Raw genomic sequence first — 22,980 nt, forward strand, 5'->3', positions numbered from 1 at the left:
CGCACGGACCGCACCTGCAGAGCTCGGTCCATCGCCCGCACCTCCCCTGTGCCCGCCGCGGGCACAGCACTTGCTTCCTACCGGTGAGACTGTATCCTCTGTGCGACTGGACAAGGAGACCAGAGGTACACGCTGCTCTAGCACAGAGATGCAGAAGGTTTGACGTTTCCCAGGTCAGACCGCTCCGTGGGAGAGAGGAGGCCTCACGTATGCAAACTCTGGGGGACCAGGACAGAGCGCGCCTCGAGGCCGCCTCCCATCATCCGTGGGAGACAAACTCTGGGGGACCAGGACAGAGACGCCTCGAGGCCGCCTCCCATCATCCGTGGGAGACAAACTCTGGGGGACCAGGACAGAGACGCCTCGAGGCCGCCTCCCATCATCCGTGGGAGACAAACTCTGGGGGACCAGGACAGAGACGCCTCGAGGCTGCCTCTCATCACTCCTCCTTCACACTGAGCAGCGCCGACTCCGTCCCACGCCGCCATTCCCCCCAGATTCACAGAACAAAGGCCTCTTCTCCGTTACCCCCGTCACTGCTGAAGTGGCCTTCTTAAATCACCAACGTTCATACTGCAAATGCAAACTTGTCCGCATACAGCAATGAAGTTCCGAAAGGTCAGAGCTTGAAAACTGAGCCTTCTTCAGCGTAACTCGGGCATCGTCAGCTCGTGCCCCGTGTTACCGCGCGCTCTGAGCAGGGACAGGGACACGGAGCTGTCACCGGTGACGGCCCATACAGAGCCTGCTGGGTGCAGCTCTGGCTCCCGGGGCTAGCGTCCCCTAGCACATGTGCCCAGACACCGACTCGACCCCACTCACAGCACGGCCGTCCTCTGTGGGCGAATGTTACCCTGAGGTTCGAGTCCTGGGCCCTTCGTTCATTGACTCGAACCTTCCAGAATCAGTCAAGAAGGAAACGCGGAGAACAAACCCCCGCTGGAGGAACCGGTGGTGTTTGCTGTCTCCACGTGGGCCTGCCCTTTCCTATCTCAGCAAATCAGACCTGACGGTCCGGAGACTCCTGAACCTGGGAGCCTGACTGTGCACGACTCTGGCAGCTTCAGAAAAAGCTTAAAATGATTTCAATGCTGTCGGCCCCACTTATTTACATGTAACAGGAGGGAAACCTCAACAAGAAGCAGCACATCTAGAAACCTGCCTTAAGCTGCCCCAACTTGGGGTGCAGCTCTGGGGCTGGGGTCCGCTGGCTAGGCAGAGTCAGTACCGTGAGGGGGTTGGGAAGCGGGCGCGGAGATCCCTTCGCCCACCCTGCACAGACAGCACCCGGCAAGCTGTGCAGACAGCAGACAAACCCAAAACCAAGTCTCTCTCCCGTGCCCACCCGCCACTGGAGTCTGCCTTTATCCCGGGGATGCCGAGGACCAGAGGCTGGTGGCCATGCGTCCTAGGCAGAGTACGTACAAGTCTGGAGAGGTATCTGTGAAACCATTCAATGCTGATCACCACTAGGGACCGGCAAAAGACACGGAGATTTTTTTCTTTCTCTTTTAAGACGTTCCTTCCAAAAATGACAAGAATTCCATATAACTAATCGTCCATTTTCTTGTACATGCGCGTTACATCGCAGGCCCGTCTAAGACGCAGGTCCCTGCTGACCACGACGGTCCAGCCCACCCCTGCGAGCGGGCCGTACGGGGGCAGATGGGCCAGGACCGAAGGACACACAGACTGTCTGTCCGGCACGGCCCCCGACCACAGCCGACCACAGCGCTGGTGCTGTGCTCATGGCCAGAGAACACAGGGAAGTCACAACCCCTGCTCTCCGTCCTCGGGAAGCCCCTCTCCGTGGGGACGACACCCACAGAGAGAGAACTGAAAGCCGCAGGGCATGGGCAGGACACGCTAGAGGTTCCCGAGTCCCACTGCTGGACCGGTAGCCTCCACGGTCACTCAGAGGTTGGCTGGCTTGGCTTCCACTCCATTTATGATTTCCAACCTTCCCCCAACCTTCACAGCCTGAGGGCCTCAACCATCCCCAAACCCCACATTCTGACGCTCTCTGCAGGGGCTCCACGGAGCGGCGGCTGCAGCTCCCAGGACGCGTGCGGGCGAGCCCCGGCACCCCCTGCTGCCCGTGCTGCCCGGCCCGCCCACTCGCCGCGGTCCCTGTGCTCGCACATCCTCTTGCGGCACCGGGCAGAGCCCGGGGAGGCCAGACACCAGCCCTGTGCCCTGCAAGCGTCTGCCGCGTGGGAGGGGTCCACCCGCAGACATGGTAATTCACTCCGACGGTCCCGAACCGTCTACCCCAGGGGACCTGAAGGCTCCAAGGAGTCTTCCCGCTTCTTGGTTTTCTCCTGAAGCTCATCATGGCATTACGGACTGCTCAGGGACCTGACCCATCTGTGGTGCCGGCATCAGACATCTGCTCAAGGAAAAGCAGTATTTCACGTTTCATACAAAACGCCCTGTGAACAGTGAGCCGAGAAAGACGGCAAGAAACTGTGCTGAAGAACGAACGCTCGAGTCTTGCCTGGGCGTTCTGATATCAAAACAGGATCAAGACTGGACGCAGGACCCACACAGGTTCTGAGAATACGCTTTCAGAAACAAACAGGCCACAGATGCCGCACAGCGGAGGGTGTGAGGGCCCGACGCCTGGGGTCGTAACACAACACCGCATCCGGAGACACAGCGCCACGTGGCACACGAGCAGGGACAGACGCCGGGAGACGCTCCGGCTCGGCACAAAACCCTCCCGCACCCCAACTTTCCTGGGGGCTTGCGGAGGACTGGCTTCGGTCCGGCCGGTCCTGGAGTTCTGACGGGTCTGGCAGGGTCCAGCTGCCCCAGCCCACGGGAAAGGAGGCAGTGGCTGGGCTGGCAGACCCTGCGGCCTCCACCCCCCACTCCAGCTGCACACGGAGGGGGCACACGGCCCAGTGGCCCACAGTCCCCCAGGAGGGACAGAGCCAGTAGAGCACCCAGGACTTCCAGCCGGGCTGAGCAGCGGGGTCGGGTCTGCATGAGGACAGTATGCGGAGCCTGAGCGACAGGCCGGCTTTGTCTGATCCACAGACAGCAACGGCCTCGGGCAAGCGCAGACTCGGGCCAAGGTCCACCTCCAATACCTGACCCCAAGGGACTGGGCGTAAACGTATCTGACGGAGAAGGACGTGCAACTGTCAGGAAGATACAGGTCACTGAAGTCACGAGAATGGCGCAGGAACAAAACGAGTTCAGCAGAGACAGAAGATGCTTTAAAAAAATTATAAAAAAAAGTCCCAAAAGGAAATCAAGAAGCTGAGAACACAGGAACTGAAAATTTTACTAAAAGGCTCACCGACACGAGCCCAGGTTCAACGCCGTGTACCAAAGTCACAATGGTGCTCTCTGCGGAAACAGGAGAAACCATTCTGAATTCACAGGAAGCTGCAGAAAACCACAAACGGTCACCTGAGCCTTGAGAGAGAGCACATGGAGGCAGCACATGTCCTGAGTTCGAACTGTACGACACAGCTGCTCCAATGGCACGGCGCTGGCAGGAACGCGGGCACCGAGGCCGGAGCCCAGGAGAAAGTCCACTACGGACACGCAGCTCGTCCACCACGAAGGGGCCAAGAACCTACAACAGGGAAAGGACCGTCCCTCCGACGGGTGGTGCTGGGAGCCCTGGGCCTGTGCCGCACCAGACGCTCCAGTCAGGACAGGCCGAAAGCTCACGCGAAGCCCGAACACTAGCAGTCCCGAAGGAAACAGGGACAGAGCTCCACGACGCTGGTCTGGGCAACGACTGCCCGGGCACGACCCCAAGGGCACGGGCGAGAGAGATGAGTAAACTCGGACCTTGTGGAGCTGAAAGGCACCCGCAGACCACGTGAGCAGAACATGCGCTCTCCATCGCAGGAAAAGGACTAGAGGGCGCGAGGGCACAGAAACCTCTGGTTCGAACACGGCGCGAGGCCGCGGACAGTTTGGAGGAGACACATGCACGGCCCACAGCCGCATGGAAGTGTCCAAGGGCACCGATCACCAGGGAGAAGCAAACAGAAGCCACCAGGGGCCGAATCCATGACATGCAGGAGACCAGGGCGGGCGAGCGCGCACCGGGACCGGCCGGCATCGCGGGCAGGGAGGGGCAGCCAGGGGCAGGACACACGCAGGTCAGCATCTCAGAACCACCCGGTCATCACACTTCCGAGCGCTCTCCCCAAACAACACCCGCCCCCAGGACCTCGAGGAGCGGCGAATGCTCCGCATCTCACAGCAGTACTATTCGCCACGGCTAAGACGCGCCCCCAACCCGGGTCCCCGCAGCAGATGCACGGACACACCACATGGCTGCCCGGGCCGGGTGCGAGGGAGGCGGGGACACTGACCCCCGGGCAGGGCTGGGAGCCTGTGAGATCCACAGCGATCACAGCGAGGGACACAGAGTTCAGCCGGGAGGAGCTCCCCACGGACTCCGACACCGCGGCTCAGTCTGGGGTGACCGCGGAGCGCAGCGCCCACGGAACTATCGTCCAGGCACGCCACGGCCAGACCCCGCGAACCGCGGGAATGCTCACCTTTAAGAGCATCCAGGACACGCAGGTGAAGGGGGTGCTGGCCTCCAGCAGCAGCGTGATCATGGCCAGGTAGTGGCCGGCTCCCAGGTTCACCACGGAGCCCAGAAAGCCAAGGAAGGCGAAGAGATGGTGGACGGCCAGAAACAAGTCAAACGTGCGGAAGAGCGCGTTGGACAGGTGAACCGCCACGTTCTCGAAGAAGAAGAAGCCGGTGGCCGTGGCGATGTGGAACCAGCACCAGTTCTGCTGGCCGCGGGCCTTGTCGGCGTGCAGCACGGGGTCCACCAGCAGGGCCCACAGGCCCGCCGCCGTGCTCTGAACGCCAAACACGGCGCGCGTGGCCGCCAGGTCCCAGAAGACCTTCTCTCTGGCCGCGAGAGCGCGGTACGTGGCATTCAGCGAGAATGACAGCTGGTGACAGACCACAAAGACACCCAGGTAGAAGGCGAAGCCGGCGACCGCCAGTGTGGCGCGGACCTTCCAGGAGGTGTAGTCCAGGTCGAAGACGCTCTCTGCCGCTCCCCCCTCGCTCCCAGGAGTCATCGTGCTCGCGGAGTCTACCGTGGGCGTCGCAGGAACACAGTGTCAGCGTGGGGGCCTCGGCGGTCCGCATGAACTCACGGACACCTGCGAAAAGGACAGGTCACCGCACACGGACGAGGCAGGAGCGAGCCCACAGCCCCCTCCAGCGTGACCGACATGCTGCTGTCGTGAAGACTTCCACACCCTCCTCCCCGTGACTGAAGGCACACAGACCCCACAAGAGAACCCTGCCGGGGGCCCTGCACGAGGCCGGAAGCGGAGCCAACAGCAGGCACCATCCCGGACCCGACCGCGGGCCTACCCAGGGTCATGCCACACTCCCGGGGGTGACACGCATTCAGTCACGTGGCTGCTGTTTCCGCAGCAGCTTCCCGGCCGGGGTCATCGGCAGTCTGGAGGGCTGCTAGCGCCTATGGTGCCGGCGGGGGCATGGCCATGCGCCACAGCCCCGCGTCCCACGGGCTGGCCTCCTATGCCCGGGGACCGTGGCAGGTGCTCAGAGACGCTCCATCACGAGCACAGCCCTTACCATAACCCCAGGAGAGCCTGCGTCCCTGCTCTCGTCTGCTGACCTGCCACCCAGCACCAAGTCCACCCTTGGTCCCCCGTGGGAAGCACGCGGGGCCCAGATCAGAGGGGCGAGGGCGGCCGCGCACGCCCATTCGTGGACCGCAGGAAGGACCGCAGAAACTGCTCTCCCCAGGGCTTGGAGCCGGGTTCCCACCCTGGACCACATCACCGCCAGGGCCACGCGCAGCTCTCCAATTCAAGTAACTCCACTTCATCCGTAAAAACACGAATGGGGCACGTGACTCAAGGGCTGTGGGTAGAGATTATCACTGCCCTGTTTCCAGACTCCTACTCTCCGACCAATGGCTGCCTACGGGAAGAGAAAACATCACAGACACGCTTACTCATCAAGAAATATGTTCAACGGGGACGCCTGGGTGGCTCAGTTGGTTAAGCCGCTGCCTTCGGCTCAGGTCATGATCCCAGCGTCCTGGGATCCAGTCCCACATCGGGCGCCTTGCTCGGCAGGGAGCCTGCTTCTCCCTCTGACTCTGCCTGCCTCTCTGCCTGCCTGTGCTTGCTCTCTCTCTCTCTCTAATAAATAAATAAAATCTTTAAAAAAAAAAATATGTTCAACGGAAAATGCTGCTGACTATTCTAACAACGTAAAAACAAAAGTTCATTCTTTCAATGCCCAGAAACACGAACTATTTCCTCTCACAACCGTCTTCCCATCCCCACGCAGGTTTGACCAAACTTGCAGATAACGTGAAAAGGAACCTCAAATCCGATGTCCGGGAGCGTTAAGAAGTGTCCTGCCTCCGTGTTAGAAGACAGCTGTCGTACGGGTGACACTAGTTACGAAGACAGAACGGACCCCAAGGTGCCCCTGGAAGAACATCACGCAGGTCTGTGTTCCCGGCGCTTTCAGGACCCCACGCTGCACCCCGCTCCCCGCTCCTGCCCTACTGAGGCTTCTGCTTCCTTGGAAGCCCATCTCCCTTACTACTTCTGGGCTTCTGCTCCTCCTGGGTCCCTACCGCAGAGTCCATCACCTGCCCCACCCGTCAGCCCCTTGCAGATCTCAGTATCCGGGCCGTTTCTCCAGAAGCCCTCTCAGACCAGAGCAAGTGCCACAGACCACCCACCCTCCGGCCCCCCGCCACTGTATCTAGACACGTGCCCTGACCACTGCTGCTGGGACCCCAACCTCCCCCAGACCAGCAGCTCTCAGAGCCCAGAGCCGTGCCCACCTGTCCATCTCTGCACCCGCACCGCCTGAGCCAGCACTCAGCACACAGGACGAGCTCAAGAAGCACTCACTGAACATGGGCACAGATTTCAAATTACGCTTACCAGTCAAATTTACCTAAGTTTGGACATGTTTTGTTCATACAAGTGCGAACGCCAGAGTCTCGAGTCTTCCAAACAAGCTCCCTATGTCAGACTTTCAGAGAGGGGACCCCAGGATCAGGGGCTCACCAAGGGGCCTCAGAGGCCTGGTCTGCAGGCTCCCCCTGGGACCCCCAGCTCTGCAGGGGCTTGCCGCATGGGGCATTTCCCCGGGGAGCCGAGGGCTGTCCCCCACATGTGGTGAATGATAAGCAGGCTTGCAGGGGAATCGGGCTGCCCACAGCGCAGCCATGACTCTGACCTCGAGAGACACCATGCTGAGCAGAGCCTAGAGCCACAAGCATTAGACCAGCTGTCGATCTGTGACTATTCAGCAAAAAGCAACAAAACGGCTCTTCTGCCCACATGGTCACCATGACGAGTCAGGATGCAGAGAGTACTAGCTCATTTAACCCAAACTACAAAGGAACCATTTCTAACCACTGAACGCCTGGATTTGATAATGCTCCTAGATTCAAAGGCCAAAGTCAAGGAAGTGTTTGTTTTCCTATTTCTCAGTGAACGCGACCTCTGAAGTAGGCTCTCCGGGAGCAGGAGTCTGATTCGGGAAGAAAAGACGAGACCACACTCATTCGCTGACTCTGCACAGGCTGGCGAGAGCCCTTGGCTCTGGGTACCTGTGCACAGGTGCGTGCACGTCTCTCCCCATGGATGTTCTGACATCTCAAAACCTCCCTGCTGGGGACACTGCCCGCCCAGGCCCAGCCCACTCTTAAGGAACAGCAAAGCAGGGAACGGACCCTCCCGAGCCTGGCCTCCCCACCCTCACCACGCCAGGCGCAGCACCCTCTGCCCAGCCTCCCACCGTCCGTGCCAGGAGCAGCGTTCCTCTGCCTAGATCAGCCCAGGCTGCCACCCCCATCGCCCGAAGCCACCGAAAATGCTCAAAGCAGCCCGTCCCGAATCATTCGCCTTGTCCTGCCTGCCCATCCCGTGGAAACCCCACCGAAGGTCATGGTCTCGGTCCTCCCCTGCCTCCGGACCCAGTGCTTCCCCTGGCGGGGCCCAGCATGGGGGTGGCCTGGCGAGCCTTCCTCTCTAGGACCCACGAGCATGCTGACCGTGGTTTTCCGGAGCCTCTGCTCCGTGCCCTCCTGCAGCTGCACCTGCCCCCTAGGAGCACCCAGAACAATCTGGTTCTGCAGTATATCGCCGGCTCACCCACGAGAGTGCGGACTATGACATTTACAGGCGCCGTCCCGCTTCTGGCCAACCATCTCCAGGGCTCAGGAGCACAGTGACCAGCATAAAGCTGCCCTGGCAGAACCGTCAACTGCGAAAATACGGACTCTGCCCACGACTGCTTCGTGCACTTTTTCCCAAGTCAGTCACAAGATCTGGGCTACAGTTCCTACTTTGCCACGATTGCATCAATGTGCTTTTAGCCAAGTCATCGAACTCCTGGGGCGCCTCGGCCTTGAAAGCAGAGGGGCCCCGTGACTCCAGGACTCAGTCTTGCCCCAGCGGAAGCGGCCAGGACAGGCGTTATTCAGGGAGCTCCGGGTCGGGATGAGGGACTCAGGGGGGCCAGGGCCCGAGGAACATAAACAGTGGGTTCCGATCTTGGTTCCCCTACTAAGGCACTAAGAAAACAAGTTTCACAACCGTCGTGGGCCCCGGTTTCTGATGAGAACAAGAAGTGTACACAGGAATGCAGGACAGCGGGACGGGGCTCACTAACACAAGGCGCCTGTCACATGCCGGGCACACCGCACTAGGTCATTGAGTCTTTGTTTCCGGTTTCCACAGCGAGCCCAGGCCCAGCCCCCTTGTTCTGGACTGGATCGGCCCCTGTCAGGGACCTCGGAGCTCCGGTCCCTGCGGCACGCAGATCACCAGCATAGGCTCTGCCAAGGGCCGGAGTCTCCCCTGCCTGTGCCACACGCCTGGGATGGGGCCCACCTCCAGACTCTGCCTCCACTGCCCTGGAGTGACGGTCTGCGTGGCCGGGTGCCTGCGGCAGACGCAGAGCCACTGTGCTGGCATGGTCTCTGGTCCCCATCCGGTCACAGAAACCGTGGACTCGGCAGTGGGATGGGTTAGTATCTTCCTTCTCCCAAACCTGGCCAGCGGAACCTGTGTCCCATGTGCCTGAGCGGTTTGACATGTGAGCAGATACGATTAAATCGCATTATCCTGCTGGAGAGAAACCCTGGAAGCAGGCCCGTGAGTCCCCGTCTCCTGCTGCCCCTCCTTCCGTCCCCGCCCCCCACCCAGCAGCACAGGGACAGGAGGGGACCCGATGCTCAGGGAGGGAGCCCCTGTGCACCATCCTGGGCGGCTACGGGGCAGGTGGCCGCCAGCCACCCCCGAAGGCTCCTGAGTGCTTAGGACGAGGCTGGAGCACAGGCTCGTTCCTGTGGCCACACGTGCTCGAGTCCCTAACAGTGTGACCCTGAGGGGAGGACGGGAGGCACAGGGCTCGGGGTGAGGCGCACAGAAAGCAGGCCCCGGGCGGCGCAAGCACGGCTCTGGGCAACGGGGACTGGCGGCAAGGGCTCGGGAACCCAGGAAAAGCCTCGCTCCGAAGGGCACACGGCGCACCTGCGGCTGGCGGCCAGGTCTGCGGGCCTCCTGGACAGCGTTCTGGGACGGTCTCGGGTGTAAGCACAGAGCCGCAGACAGGCCAGAGCTGGCACAGACACAGCAGGGAGAGAAAGAGCGACAGCTCACCAACACCCCCGTTCTCAGTTCTCATCCCCACGCCGGCTCCAAAGCTGACCTCACGGGCTCCGACACAGCTGCCACAGGGTGTCTCCCAGCAGCGGGTGCTGGAGTAGCCTCACCCGGCACCACGGGTGTCTCGGGGCCTGCCGAGCCGGGCCGGGAGGCTCCAGCGAGGGGAGCCACCAAGTGACCATGGCCAGGCCGAGGGTCACAGGCACCTGCAGGGACCCAGTTGGGGCAGCAAGTCGGCCTCCCCGAGCCGTGGGGAGGTACTGCCATCCCTGCCACAGCGCCGCAACGCTACCCGAATCCCTGCACCTGCCAAACCGGCCAAGCTCTGCTCCAGAAAGGCGGCGCGGACAGGGTGGGACAGAGAGGCATCCCTCCTCTTATCTCCTATTGGCCTGCCAGGCAGACCACAACCCCGACGGCATCCCCCAGATGGCACAGGGCACACCGGGTTACCGCTGTACTGCTGCTGCACGCCCACCCCCGAGGTCAGAGGGCTTCTCACGTGGCCTGGAGTGCAGGCGTCGTCACAGCTCGGAGTCACTGCTCCCTCCCGGGCACCCCAGGAGGCCCAGGGGCTCACACTCAGCCCTTCTTCTCCGTGAAGGGCTCCGGGGCCCGGGCACTCCCGCTCTGCCTCTCCGTGGTGGGCGAGCGGCAGCCGGAGGCCCTGGCTCCTGGAGGGCCGCGAGTCCCACTCCCGGCTCTCTGCGGGCCTTCGCCGTCTTTGTGAAAAATCTACCCACAAACCACGTCAGTGGATCAAGCTGACGCATTGCATGGAACCAGGAATTTTACAGAAGAATTCCCGAGTGGGAGTTCCAGGGCTGTGGCGACCCGGCGGCCGCGACCAGGACCCCAGCAGCTCCATCGGACACCCACAGACAAGGTCAGGGAGGACCAAAGCTACTGCCACGGACAGCAGCGTTTTCGTATGTGACTGCGGTAACTAAAACTTGGGAATGAAGTAAAAAGGATGGAAGAAGTTGCACGCTCTCCTGTCCACCCGAGGATCACCGGACTTCGCGAGAGGGGACGGTCACTGCCCCCTGCGGGCCGGCCATGTCAGCCCGCAGGTCGGGGTGGTAGTCGGCGAGGACACCAAGGGGCTGTCATCTCCCTCTCCCCGGGAGCAGGAGCCCGTGCAAAGGCTGCGGTTTCACCGGCACCTGCGAACCCCACGAGCTGACCCCGGCCTCCCTCCCTTCACCCGCCGGACTGGCCTGGTCTCCCCGCGGGGTCCACCTTCCGGAGACCCACGTAATGACGCGGGCTCCCCGTCCGCGCGACCGTCAGGTCTGCAACGTGTGCAGCTGTGCCTGGCCGCGGGCAGAAGCAGAGACAGAGACTCCAGGAACCGAACTGGGGACCCGGCAGGGCCGTGGAAGCACACACAAAACTCTGGAACCCTAGGGCAGCTCGGGGCGCGCGCCCGCTCGGGGCTCCACCCGTGGCTGGAGCACGCGGGTCCACACCAACCCCCACTCTGCCCACGGAAGGGTCAGGCGCGCACCGCCTCGCCCCTGCGGCGCTCCTTCCCGCCGTCGGGGCTCAGTTTCCCCCGCGAATCAGCCCGACCGCACGCAGCCTTTGCTCTGGCCCCAGACCCGGCCCCGCCCGGCGGCTCCGCTCCCCCGCACCGCCCAGGCCCAGGCGCGGCCTTCAGGGTCGGCGGGGCCCAGCCGGACCCCGCACGGGAAGGGCCGGAACCGCCCAGAGGGCGCCTCCCGACCCCAGCGCGGGCCGCACGGAGCGCCCCTCCACCGAGGCAGGCGCTCCCCCGCACGGGCCTCCTGCACGCGGGGCTCCTCCCTGCGCGGGACTCACTCGCGACCCGCGCGGCCGGAGCTCGGCCCGCCGCGTCCCCGCCTCCCAGGCCAAGCCGGGGCCGGGCTCGGGCCGCGCACCCACAGCGCAGCACCGGAGGGCAGCACCGGCCCGGCCCGGCGGAGAGGAGGCCCGTCCGCCCCGCCCCGCGACCCGCTCCGCCCCGCGACCCGCTCCGCCCCGCGACCCGCTCGGCCCCGCACTCACCCGCCGCCGCCGCCGCCGTCACGACCCGGCCGCAAGCAAGACTGCGCAGGCGCAGCTCCGCTGGGCGGGGCCTCTGGCGGGACCGGGCGGAACCACGCGCGCGGGGGGGCGGGGCCGGGCGGAACCACGCACGGGGGGGCGGGGCCGGGCGGAACCACGCGCGCGGGGGGGCGGGGCCGGGCGGAACCACGCGCGGCGGGGGCGGGGCGGACCGGACGGAACCACGCGCGCGGGGGAGGGCGCCCCGGGAGAAGGTCGCGGACCGGAAGTGCGGCCCCCGCCGGGCCTCCCGCCCTCTCTGGCGTGCGCTGGTCCCGGGTGACCCGGGGAGGGGGAGTCGGTAGGGAGGAGGGGAGTCCGAGCGGACCGCGCGGAGCCCCGGCGAGACTCTGGAAGCGCCGGATGCGGCCAGGGGAGGGGAGGGGAGGGGAGGGCTGCGCGGGAAGCCCCGCCGGAGCCCGCAACGAGGAGCTGAGGCCGCGGGTTGCCGCCCCGGCTGCCCTGTGCGTGCCGATGGCCGACCGCGCCGACCGTCCGTCCGTCCGTCCGGCGGGGAGCGCCCGCGGCGTGCGGCCCGGGAGGGGTCTCTGCGGCGCGTGTGCGCCCCCCGTGTGCGCCCCCGCGTCGCGTCCTCTGCGGGGTCGTGTCCCCGGACCCTGCACAAGGGACGAAGTTGTCTGTACCCGCGCGGGGTTTGCACAGCTTTGCGGGGCGCACGGTCTCAGAGTCCGCATCCGCGAAGCGGGAAGCCGGCGTGTCCGCCCCGAACGCGGCCGGCGGTAGACGCGGGGACACGAACCGCAGCGGCGTGCGCGCCGGGCACCTGCTCCTTACGGACAGAGAACCGTGAGACGCGGCGGGGAAACGGTCCGCTGGCTGCAAAGCTCAGGGGTCCGGCGTCCACCTCCCAGGTCAGGAGACTCCAGACGGAGACTTCGAGGGAAAGGGCAAAGTGTGCGGCCCTGGCCTGCCCCGATTTCTCTCACGGTTCGCTGTACAAGGACGAGCCCCCAGAAGACGGTCCGGGGCTTCCAACTGGGGACGTGGCTTCGAGCGCGGACGGCCAGGCTTCGGAGAGCCGGGAGCAGCCGCGCCGTGTGAAAGTCCCGGCTCTGCAGCGAGACAGACCTGCGCTCCAGAACCCCCGCTTCCAGAAGTTGGTGTGCACCCTCTGAACCTCAGAGCCCTGACCTCCGTACAGAAACGTGGCCGCGGCTGGTGGGGGCTCTGGGGTCTCCCTGGGGCTCTGAGTCATGGGGCGCAGGGGCTCCCTGTACCTTACAGCAGGGCCCTCACCCCTGAAAACCCCCCACTGAAACCTTTTCTCTCTTTACTGGCTTAACTCCCCAGATATTTTGTATTTTTATATGCTTATCTTAGTTCTTTGTTATTTTCTGTGTCTTCTGACCAACATGAAGGGCGACTTGGTTCTGCCCCCTGCTATCCCCGGCACTTGAGGAAGCACAAGGAACAAGCATGGTGCGTTCCACTCTGCAGTCCTTAAAGCGTAGCGCTGCAGTGCCGAGGTCGGTGCTAAACACCAGCCGCAGGCGGGGCTCAGTCAGCGGAGCATCTGCTTTCAGCTCGGGTCAGGGCCCCAGAGTCTTGGGATGGAGCCCGCACCGGGCTCTGCTCCGCAGGAAGCCTGCCTCCCCCTCTCCCCGCCATTCCCCCTGCTTGTGCTCTCTCTCCCTCCCTGACAAATAAATAAAATCTTTTAAAAAAAATTGAAAAGAGGCAGGTAAAGCTGGTAATAAACAACCAGGTGGAACCAAGAGACTGAATAAGATGCAGCCTGATTTCTGCACAGGCACAACCCACGGGACTCTCCTCCCACGGGGCCCCCCATGTGTCCAGCGGGTCCGTCACCTCCTCCCTCCCACGGAGATGACAACAGATGTACACCTGTGAGGCACCGGGCAAGGGCTTTCCGAAATGGTTGACCTGGGCCCCGTGAGTCTGGCGCATTCTCAGGGGCTCGTAGGCGGACCGGCATGTCTCCTCGGTAAGAAAACCAGGGCTCAGCACGGGTGAGGCCGAGGAACTTGTCTAACTACCCTCCGCAGCGAAACAAGAACGCTGCGTTTTAAAACATGAGGCAATGAAGTGTTTGGAAGCGACAGAAATGTGCTCTTTGGGGGAGGGGCTACGGTTGCAACGTTCCCTTTCTGTTCGGGTCGTATAAGCAATACAGGCTTGGTTAAGGAAAAGACAGATTTTTAAAAGACATCAGCAGACGGCTGCTGAGCTCTCCTCCTGCCCATCAGCAGCAGCTGGGATGGCCGCGTTCTCGCGGGGAGAAGTTCCCTGCTTTAGATCCAAGGGCTTCTCACTGGAGAACTCGGTTAGCTGCGTGGGAGACAGATTCCAAATAGGAATTAAAACGTCGGAACCTGGTTCATGATCTGCAGACAACAGACCCCCCCCCCCAACAGGAGTCTCACAACATCAGTCCTTCCAGGGGTAGGTGCCCGCCCCAGCTCCGTGGAGCTGCTCCCAGCGGGCTCTCCTGGGGGTCCTCTAACCCCGAGTCTCGGATCTAGGGCTCTGCCCTCGATGGTCAGTCCTGCGGAGCATCCCCCCGCCTGGCTGCTGTCACCCTGGCCTGCTTCTGCAAGAATGCTGTTGGGCGGGTCCGGCAAGAGAGGCCTGGCCTTGGTGTTGCCCAGCAGCCAGCGCCTGGACACACAGGCGCTTGTGCCCGCCCCCCGCAAAGCCCACCACAGGGACACCCTACTTACAGTGCTAGTTTCCTGAATAAAATCCATGTCAGCATTTTTAAACAAGTGTTATGGATAATATTTTCTAATAAATATGGCAAAATGAAAGCATTTTAGAAAGAAAAACCGTTTGTCCAAGAAAACTGCATCTTGCTGGAATCACTCCTGCTTCAGTGAGTACTTGCTATGTCCGCCTCTTTGTTCTGAGAAGCGTGATTTTGAACCACAAGCCACGGTGCCTGAGGCTCACGTCCAGGGTTTTCCGAGGGCTCGGAACCTGGCTCCCCTGCCTCCGCTGCTGGTGTGACCTTGGAAGGTCCGAGTAATGTCTCTGAGCCACCGATGTAAAAAGCTGAGACTGGTCTCAAGTCTCTTGGAACATCAAGGCACTCTGCCGAGTGCCTGTTGGCTAAGCCAGGGCAAGGCTCTCTGTGGAAAATGATGACCTGTGACCTAACGACGGTCATCCCGGGGCACAAGAATCTTTCCGTCTCAGTTGGCCAAACAGATGACCAGAACAGTCAATGTTTTAAAAAAAGAAAATACCTTGATAAAGATTATGTTTGTTCAAGGGCCAGGAGGCTAGGTTGTGCTTGAGGGCCTATCCAAGCAGGCCACTGTCTGCCCCACCTCTCCTGGGGGACATCGGGCAAGGTGGGCACCTTCAGTGTTCACAGCTGGTGAGGTGGGGGGAGGGGGCCTGGAGACGCTGCCACCGTCCCACGCGCACGGATCGGCAACAAGGAACAGGACAGCGCCATAGTGCAGCCCCACAGAGAGCCTAGTCCAGCCCAGGGCACCGCCTCTAGTCACACGCTCAGTCCCGAGGCAGAGAGGCTGCCTTCTCGCCCAAGCCGGTCTGGCCGGTTCTGGCGTGGCTTCAGAACGTCCTCCGGGACCTGGAGAATGTGGGGAGCTCTGAGAAATGTGTAAGTCCCGTCCGCGGAGATGTAGAAGCCCTTGGATTTCGTTACGCTCAGATACTAGTTACGGGACAAATTTACGTGCTCAAAACTTGCCCCCTCTACCCCCTACACAAAGTGTAATGTGACGCGGAAATCAAATTCAGGGGACACCTGGGCGGCCCGGTTGGCTGAGCAGCGTCTGAGTCTTGATTTCAGCACAGGTCATGATCCCAGGGTCATGAAATTGAGCCCCACACCTGCTCCCGCTCTCTCTTCCCCAAATAAGTAAATCTTAAAAAATGAAATCATGTATCGAGGCATATAAAAGAAAATAGAGATTCAGTGTGTTTAAAAAGGCGGGTAGAGGGCCCCTGCGTGGCTCAGTCCGTGAGGCGTCTGTCTTCAGCTCAGGCCATGATCCCAGGATCCTGGGACTGTCCTGGGATGGAGGCCCGCACTGGACTCTCTGCTCAGCAGGGATCCTGCCTCTCCCTCTCCCTCTGCCTCTCCCCCTGCTTTTGCTCTGTTTCTCTCAGATAAAATCTTTAAAAAACAAAATTAAATTAAAAACAAAAGCGCAAGTAGAACGTTAGGAGGTTGGCGAACCCACCAAGGGGGCTGGTGGGTGAACTTGTCGGACGAGGAGAACTTACCCGAGAGTTTCCCTTCCAGTCTAGCTCCCCGGCAGCTGCGCCGAGCCCAGATGAAGAGGCAGGAGGGACGCCCGGCAGAAACCTCCAGCGGCGATCAGGGAACACCCCTCTGGCTGCGGTTTCTTCCCTCCTTGGAAGGAACTGAACCAAGGCCAAGGCGACGGAGCCAGCCCCAGCACTGCCCTGCTCTGCCCTGCTCTGCCCTGCTCACGGTGGAGCCGCAGGGGCCAGGGGACTTCCTGCTCGCTGGTCAGGGCGCTGAGTCCTCACCGGACCAAAACAGAGCCTCTCTCATCGTCCTAGTGACCTGGCAGGCACGCACAGGACAAAGCAGGCCTGAGTCACCCAACACGAAGAGGGCGGAGCGGAGGACCGTGGGCTCCCGCCGGCTCAGGAAGCCCATCCTCACAGCCCCCGGCGGCTGGGCGGGTCTCTGACCTGGGCTGGGCGGGTCTCTGACCTGAGAGAGGCCTTACCAGCCGCAGGTGCCCCCGCACGCTGACCTGCCCCTCCCCCCACGCCGGTCAGCTGGTCACAAGTGCAAACGAGGTTGCTTTATTCTGTTTCGCTCAGAGAAGACCTTCTGCTCATTCCTGCCAATAAAGGTCAGCCACAAGGTCAGTTAGCTCGGCTCGCCCGCGTCTGAGAGCGGAGGTCTCGTTAGGACAGGATCCACTCGAAGAGATCACAGACGCCCAGACACCGGGGACTGACCTCGGGACAGCCGCCCTGCTAGAGAACCCCGAGTCCCGCATACAAGCGTCTGTCGGGGCGCAGGTGTCCGGAGCCCGCTGGCGAGTGAGCGTGACCGCTCCTGTCGCACTGGACACAGCCCCAAAGGGGCAGGGACGCCGTCTACACCGCACCGCGTTCTCAAGGGAGCCAGGGAGCTCGCGAGGCGGCCGCTCCCTCCGAGTCACGTGTGCGTCCGGTCCGGGTCGCGCTGTCCAGTCCCGGGACAGGACGCGGTGGCTGGGAGGCCTCGCTGGCTCCGGGGGCGGACCGCAGCCCCACCCGCCACGGCCCCGCGCGGCTCCCCGCTGGGCTCGAACCCCGCTCAGGGCGACGCCAACCTCCGACAGCCGCGCCGCCGCCCGCCCAGGGCCCCCGAAACGACCCGAACCCGCTGGTCCCGCGTGGGCTCGCCGTTCCCCGCACCCCCCCGCCCGCCCTCCGCCCACGGTCCCCGCTGCGGCCCCGGGACGGGGGCCTCCTGGGCCCAGACCTGCGGCTCCGGGCTCCCCCCGCACGACCGTCGTCGCGGGGCCGCGCGTCTCCGACCGGGGCGTCTTGGAGCAGAGTCCGTCGGCTACACCGGCCCTTTCCGAGGAGCGACCCGGGGTTCGTGCCGGCGCAGGCCTGACCCGCAGAGAAACGGACGCCGAACGCCGCGCGGGAGCGAGCGGTCCGGGCGGCGCCATCGCAGAAGGGCCGCGGCCGCTGTCCGGGGCCGCCGCTCGGCCGAAGGCAGGACGTCCGGGGGTCGCGCGTCCTTCGCGACGGGTGGTCCGCGCCACGTCACGCGCCGCCGCGGGGGGCCGAGACCGCGCGCCGCAGCCTCCGCCGCCCCGCGCCCTCCTGGGCGTCCCTGGCCCGGCCCGCGGCCCGCAGGGCGGAGAAGGACCTGGGCAGCTGCCCGCGACGCGCGGCCCCGAGTCCCCGCCGCGCTTCCCGCTCGCGGCCCAGGCCTGGCTCAGGCGCTGCGCGAGGACCGGGCGGAGCTGCGCGCCCAGAGCGAGCCCTTCCCGGGCGCCCGCGTCCGTTTTCCCGCGTCGCTGCGCCTCCGCGTCCTCCCGCCTCCCGCGCCGCAGCCGCGCCGGCCGACGCGCCCGAACTCACGCGCCCGAGAGCCGAGCGAGGCCGGGGGCGGGGCCGTCGGAGTCCCCGCGCCGGGACGGTCTCTTCCCGGCCCCGCAGGCGCCCACGCTGTCCCCGCGACGCTCGGGCGGCCGGGGCGGCGTCTGCGGCCACGCGGAGCCGCTGGCGGGTCCGGAAGGCGGGACACCGGGGGGCGCCGGCGGCCCGTCTCCGCAGTCGCGGCTGGGGGTGGCGGGAAGCCGGGGTCCCGCGAGCTGACCTCAGCCCGACGTGCGGCCTGACCCCCGGTCGAGGCGGTTTCCCTGTCGGCGCGCGCTCGGCTCCTCGGGGAATCCGAGTGGACCCGCCTCGGAGGACCGCGGGCCCCACGGGCGCGACCAGCCGCGAGAGGAGGCTGCGGGGCTGCGGGGCTGCGGGGCTGCGGGGCTGCGGGGCTGCGGGCGGGAGTCGGCGCCTCCGGCCTTCGCTCTGAAAGCGCCCAGCCACGTGCGGGAGCGCGTCTGCGGGAGTGCGTGAGGGCGTGGGCGCGTGAGAACGTGCGTGTGGGCGTGGGCGCGTGAGAACGTGCGTGAGGGCGTGGGCGCGTGAGAACGTGCGTGAGGGCGTGGGCGCGTGAGCGTGAGGACGCGCGCGTGGCGCGGGAAGGGGTCGCGCCCAGGCCCGGGGGAGTCTGCGGCGCGCGCTCCGCGTGACGAGGGCGCAGAGTGTCCCCCGAGGGCGCCGGCCCGAGTCCGCCGACCCCCGACTCTGGATCGCGCCCGAGCTCGAGCCCGCGCTGGTCGGGGCCGGGCGGCGCCCACTGCGGCCATCGCAGTGAGGACGAAGCCGAGGACCCAGTCCCGCCAACAGCTTCCAGCGCCGGGGACCGGGGACCGGGGAGCCGAGACCCCGCGCGGGGCGTGTCCAGGTCCCGACGGAAGACGAGGCCGCGCACCGGGCCGCAGACCCGCTTCTCCGTCGGGAGGGCCCGGGGCTGCGGGCTCCGGAGCTCCCGGCTGGGGGCGGCGCGGCCCCTCCTGCCCGAGCCCGAGTGCGGTGTGACCGCGGGCGGCCGCTGTCCGGGCGCCCCAGCCGGCCCCAGGGCCGCTTCCCACGCGCGAGGCACCGCACCGCAGCCCCGCGCGCTGCCCCGTGGGTCTCCCGCGACTCGGGGGGGACGGTCAGGCTCGCACGCGGAGCGCGGCCCTCGGGACGGCCCGGCCCTAACAGGCGCCGCCAGGGGCGGGAAGGGTCTTCGTTTCCCCGAAGGTCGCGCGGTGTCCGCGTGTCTCCGCCGCGGGCCAGCGCGGGAGCCGGTCAGCGACAACCGGGAGCGCGGTGAGCGTCGGCCGGACGCGCCGGTCCTCCCGGCCCAGACAGACTCGGAGCACCCGGTCCCCAACGAAGCCTGGCTGCGGGGAGCCCCGAGGCCCGTCCTGTGGGGCTGGGCATGTCGCCGCCCGTCTCCGTCCGGCACTCGGGGTGTCCACGGCGATTTGGGGAAGAGACGTCACATCCTGTCCGGCATTAGCGGGGACGCAGAAGAGATGCGGGGAGCATGCAGGCTGCCCTTTAGGTGGGCACGGGGCTGGCCCACGTGGCTGGTCGGTGCAGCTCGGGGGTCTGGGGGTTGTGGGGGCAGGACGAGAGGTTCTCCTTCAGCGGGTCAGTCTGCGCTCCAGCTGTGGGGTCAGCCTCAGGAGCTTAAACATCAGGTTGCAGTTCTGCGACAGGACGTCCGCAGGGCCTGAGAAGCAGCACTGTGGGCATGGGGGTCCCTAAGGCACCGCGCGTCCCCCTCACCCAACGCCCACTGTGCGCCCAGGTTAGGCTGTCAGCCGCATGGAGGTGAGCGCCATGCCGCCCCCGGCTGCCCCCGTCCGAGCTCCCAGCCCACGAGGAGGAGAAGAGTCCGCTTGGCCGGGTTATCCCAGGCTGAACGCGTCCCGCCCGGACTGGAGGAGGTGGTGCAGGGGGTGGCCCTGGGAGGTGACCAGAGCCCGGGAGGGGGAGTCTTGCGATGGCACCAGCGTCCTTCTAAAGGGCAGGACAGACCGTGCTTCCTCTGTCCAGGCTGTCTGCCCTGGGAGGGCACACACCAGCCAGACACAGGCCCTGGTGGCCTCTGGAACAATGACGGCCGCCCGTCGTCCTGTCCGTGTCGCGCGCGTAGGGCAGGCGCCTTTCCTCGGGGAATAGGCTCAGAGGATTCCCGCGTGCACCCTGCTTGCAAGCGTCAGCGCTGGAATGTGTTTTCAGGGGTGGGGGGCGCAGTTCAACCCCTAGGGGGGCGTCAGGAAATCCCTCCTAGGCCCCACGGTCTCTCCTGGGGCTGCTTCCACCACTGGCCACTGGGTGGTGCCAGCGCGGAGGCTCCTGGTCCAGCTGCCCGGCCGTGGAGACGCTCTGGTCCCCGTGGTTCAAAGCGTCCTTCCGCCTCTCGGGTTGTGATTTCAGCGTCAGGACGTTTAGCTAAAGACACTAGGTGGGGAGCCCAGCCACAGCTGTGGGGGACAGCCAGGCAGGGAGCGCGTGGTCCTCCCCACGCCACAAGACGGAGGCTCACAGGTCACAAGCCTGGGGGTGGCGTGGAGGGGGACCCGCAGCCGCCTGCTCGCCGCTGTCCCCACCGTGATTCACGGCGCTTGTGTGGATGGTGGGGTCGGGGGGCGATGTCGGAGAACTCCTACAGATCCGGGCACAGAAAACAAGACAGGTAACAACTTCAGGGACCGCAGGCGGGTCTTGCACTGTCCTCCTGCCCTCCGCACCGGCCGTGGCAGCCTTATTCCCGTCTTGCTTCTCTTCTGGGGCGGGGGGCGGGGGAGCTAAAACGAGGGGAGAAGGTGCACGGAGGCTGAGAACTCGTGGGTCAGGAGGCATCATCCCGGGAGGTCCCTCCGCCGGGGACACGGAGGGAGACTGCGGACCCCCGCGGTAGGAATGCCGCAGAGGAGCTCGGGGGTGGGGGTTGGCTGCTCCGGTTGGTGGGGCTGACATTCTGGGGGCGGCAGTCTCGCCCGCACAGGCGTGTGGCCGTGACAAGCCCCACAGGGACGGCCAGGCACCTTCTGTGGCCGGCAGGGCCGGGTCATGCTCAGGCTGACAGCACGCCCAGAGTTGTGGCAACGGCGTGGAACGGCAACACGGGAAGTCTCCGCCACGGGCGACCCCTGGCCAGCACCTCCGAGGGACGCTCAGGGAACAGACTTCCGGCTGCAACAGTGTCCAGCCGGGGATGCGGGCAGGGTATGCGGGGCCGGCAGGACTCGCGGTCTGAACCTTGGGCGTGGGACGGAGAGCCCGGTGCGTGTACCCTCAAGCACTTAGCGGCTGACACCCGGTTTTCCGGCCAGTGTCTGTTTTTCAGGAAACCCGTAAGGCCGGCATTTTCTTAAACGGCGCGGATTGGGGCCGTCTCACCAATAAGCTGAACGGAGCTTGGTTACGTGGGCTCGGGCGGCATCTGCTCTGGCCTGCCTTTGCTCTGATGTCAACACTCGGATGAACTGTCCTCTCCTGACCCCGGCCCGTGCGCGGCCCCGAGCCCCCTGCGGCCCCGCTGCCCGCACACAGACTGGCTCTTCCTCAGTGGCGATTCGTCTCGTGGCCTGATTCAACTCCTCTTTTTGACGGTTTTGATCTCGACTCTGTTTACCTTCTTTTTGAGGTCAGTGACTGACTATCTCTCGCGATACTCTCTTGTACACTTGGAAGTCAGGGGGAGTTACGACCTTCAGTGTTTCTTGTCACAGAGGCCACACGTGTCACTGCGTGTGGTGACACAGAGTAACAAAGCCGACCGTGGAGGTCATGCCTCAGTCCATGCGGCACCTGATCCTTAGCCAGTACCAAAGCCACCGTATCATGCGTCCTACGAGAGGAAGCAAAGTCACCCGCGGTCTTTCTTGACCGTGGTGCATCTCCGTGCTTGAGTCTCTGCCTGTGCGGCCTCGGGGCTGGACCGTTTCCGTCACCCGCTGCCCACCTCAGGACGTGTGTCTTTATGGGGAAGACGTTTTCCGTCCTGGAAGGAGCTGAGAGACGCTGAGAGACGCTGCCGGACTCATGTTGGGATCCTTCCTTCCTAACACGTGAGGCGGATGTCTCTGAGCTCAGGGGTCTCTTCTGTTTATGGTGCTCGTTCTGTGCCGGGTCACGCGCTGGATGCTGAGGGTAATGACAGAGTGTCACCTGCATACAATCTAGTGCCCCTCCCCATGGCCCTGAGGGGCCAGCGGTCATCCAGTGTCCCGCTCCTGCCACGCCACCTGGGCCATGGCTTCCCTGTCCCAGTGGTGACCGTCACCCCCGTGGGCTGGCTCACGTTACTGCCTTTCCTGGGGCCCTGCCGCCACCAGGACCCAGCCCAGGGGCTGCCTTCTCCTGACCTTGTGGATCTGTCGTAATCTGAACTAGCACTACGCCCCCCATCCGGCCCGGCGCAGACCCTGCCTGGGGGTCCTCCGTGTCTCCTGAGTTACTCCTCACGATTCTTTATCACCATTACTCGTCGATGTTTTCTCCGGGGTGGCCGTGTTGTGTCGGCTTAGCTAAGCCAGAGCTGCATCTCTCAGACTTCCCTTCACGCCGGACCCGGACTCCCACTGGGGGTGTGGGGCACTCCCCTGCCATCTGGAAGGCAGAAGCTGGAGCAGCCACTTTGGACAGACTGATCTCATGACGCTGCTCGAGAAGCACGTGGGGAGGCCCGTGTGTCGCCTTCCACCAGGCAGCCCTCCCTGGGCCCATCACGGCCTTGGGAGCCTTTCTATCCACCCATCAACCCACCCATCCGTCCACCCGTCTACTCATCCGTCTGTCCGTCCGTCCATCCGTCTGTCCATCCGTCCGTCCATCCACACATTCACTCATCCACCCGTCCATCCATCTGTCCACCCATCCGTCCGTCCGTCCATCCACACATTCACTCATCCGTCCGTCCATCCATCTGTCCACCCATCCGTCCGTCTGTCCATCCACACATTCACTCATCCACCCGCCCATCCATCTGTCCACCCATCCGTCCGTCCGTCCATCCACACATTCACTCATCCACCCGCCCATCCATCTGTCCACCCATCCGTCCGTCCGTCCATCCACACATTCACTCATCCGTCCGTCCGTCCATCCATCTGTCCACCCATCCGTCCGTCTGTCCATCCACACATTCACTCATCCACCCGCCCATCCGTCC

The 22,980-nt window shown here is 64.2% G+C and overlaps 1 protein-coding gene and 1 long non-coding RNA gene across 3 annotated transcripts in view; one reads left to right on the plus strand and one right to left on the minus strand.

The window, feature by feature from the left end:
- LOC116581805 overlaps positions 1-13,356 on the plus strand; it is a 22,846-nt gene extending 9,490 nt beyond the window's left edge. Inside the window, exons 3-4 of the long non-coding RNA XR_004282235.1 lie at positions 9,866-9,872; positions 13,228-13,356. This is a non-coding gene — a long non-coding RNA (uncharacterized LOC116581805). The remainder of the gene's footprint in view (positions 1-9,865; positions 9,873-13,227) is intronic.
- CLN8 (CLN8 transmembrane ER and ERGIC protein) overlaps positions 1-16,484 on the minus strand; it is a 20,129-nt gene extending 3,645 nt beyond the window's left edge. The window contains exons 1-2 of one of the 2 annotated variants that reach the window (XM_032329080.1): positions 15,987-16,484; positions 4,533-5,159 (exon numbers count right to left, since the gene is read on the minus strand). In XM_032329080.1, coding sequence (XP_032184971.1) covers positions 4,533-5,075 — 543 coding nt within the window. In that variant the 5' untranslated portion in view covers positions 5,076-5,159; positions 15,987-16,484. Of the gene's footprint in view, positions 1-4,532; positions 5,160-11,708; positions 11,794-15,986 lie in introns of those variants that run through there. The other variant, XM_032329081.1, reaches the window with a different exon arrangement.
- Between the last annotated feature and the right edge of the window lie 6,496 nt (positions 16,485-22,980).

The sequence above is a fragment of the Mustela erminea genome, chromosome 21 (genome assembly GCF_009829155.1).
Source record: "Mustela erminea isolate mMusErm1 chromosome 21, mMusErm1.Pri, whole genome shotgun sequence".
Classification (NCBI taxonomy): domain Eukaryota; kingdom Metazoa; phylum Chordata; class Mammalia; order Carnivora; family Mustelidae; genus Mustela; species Mustela erminea.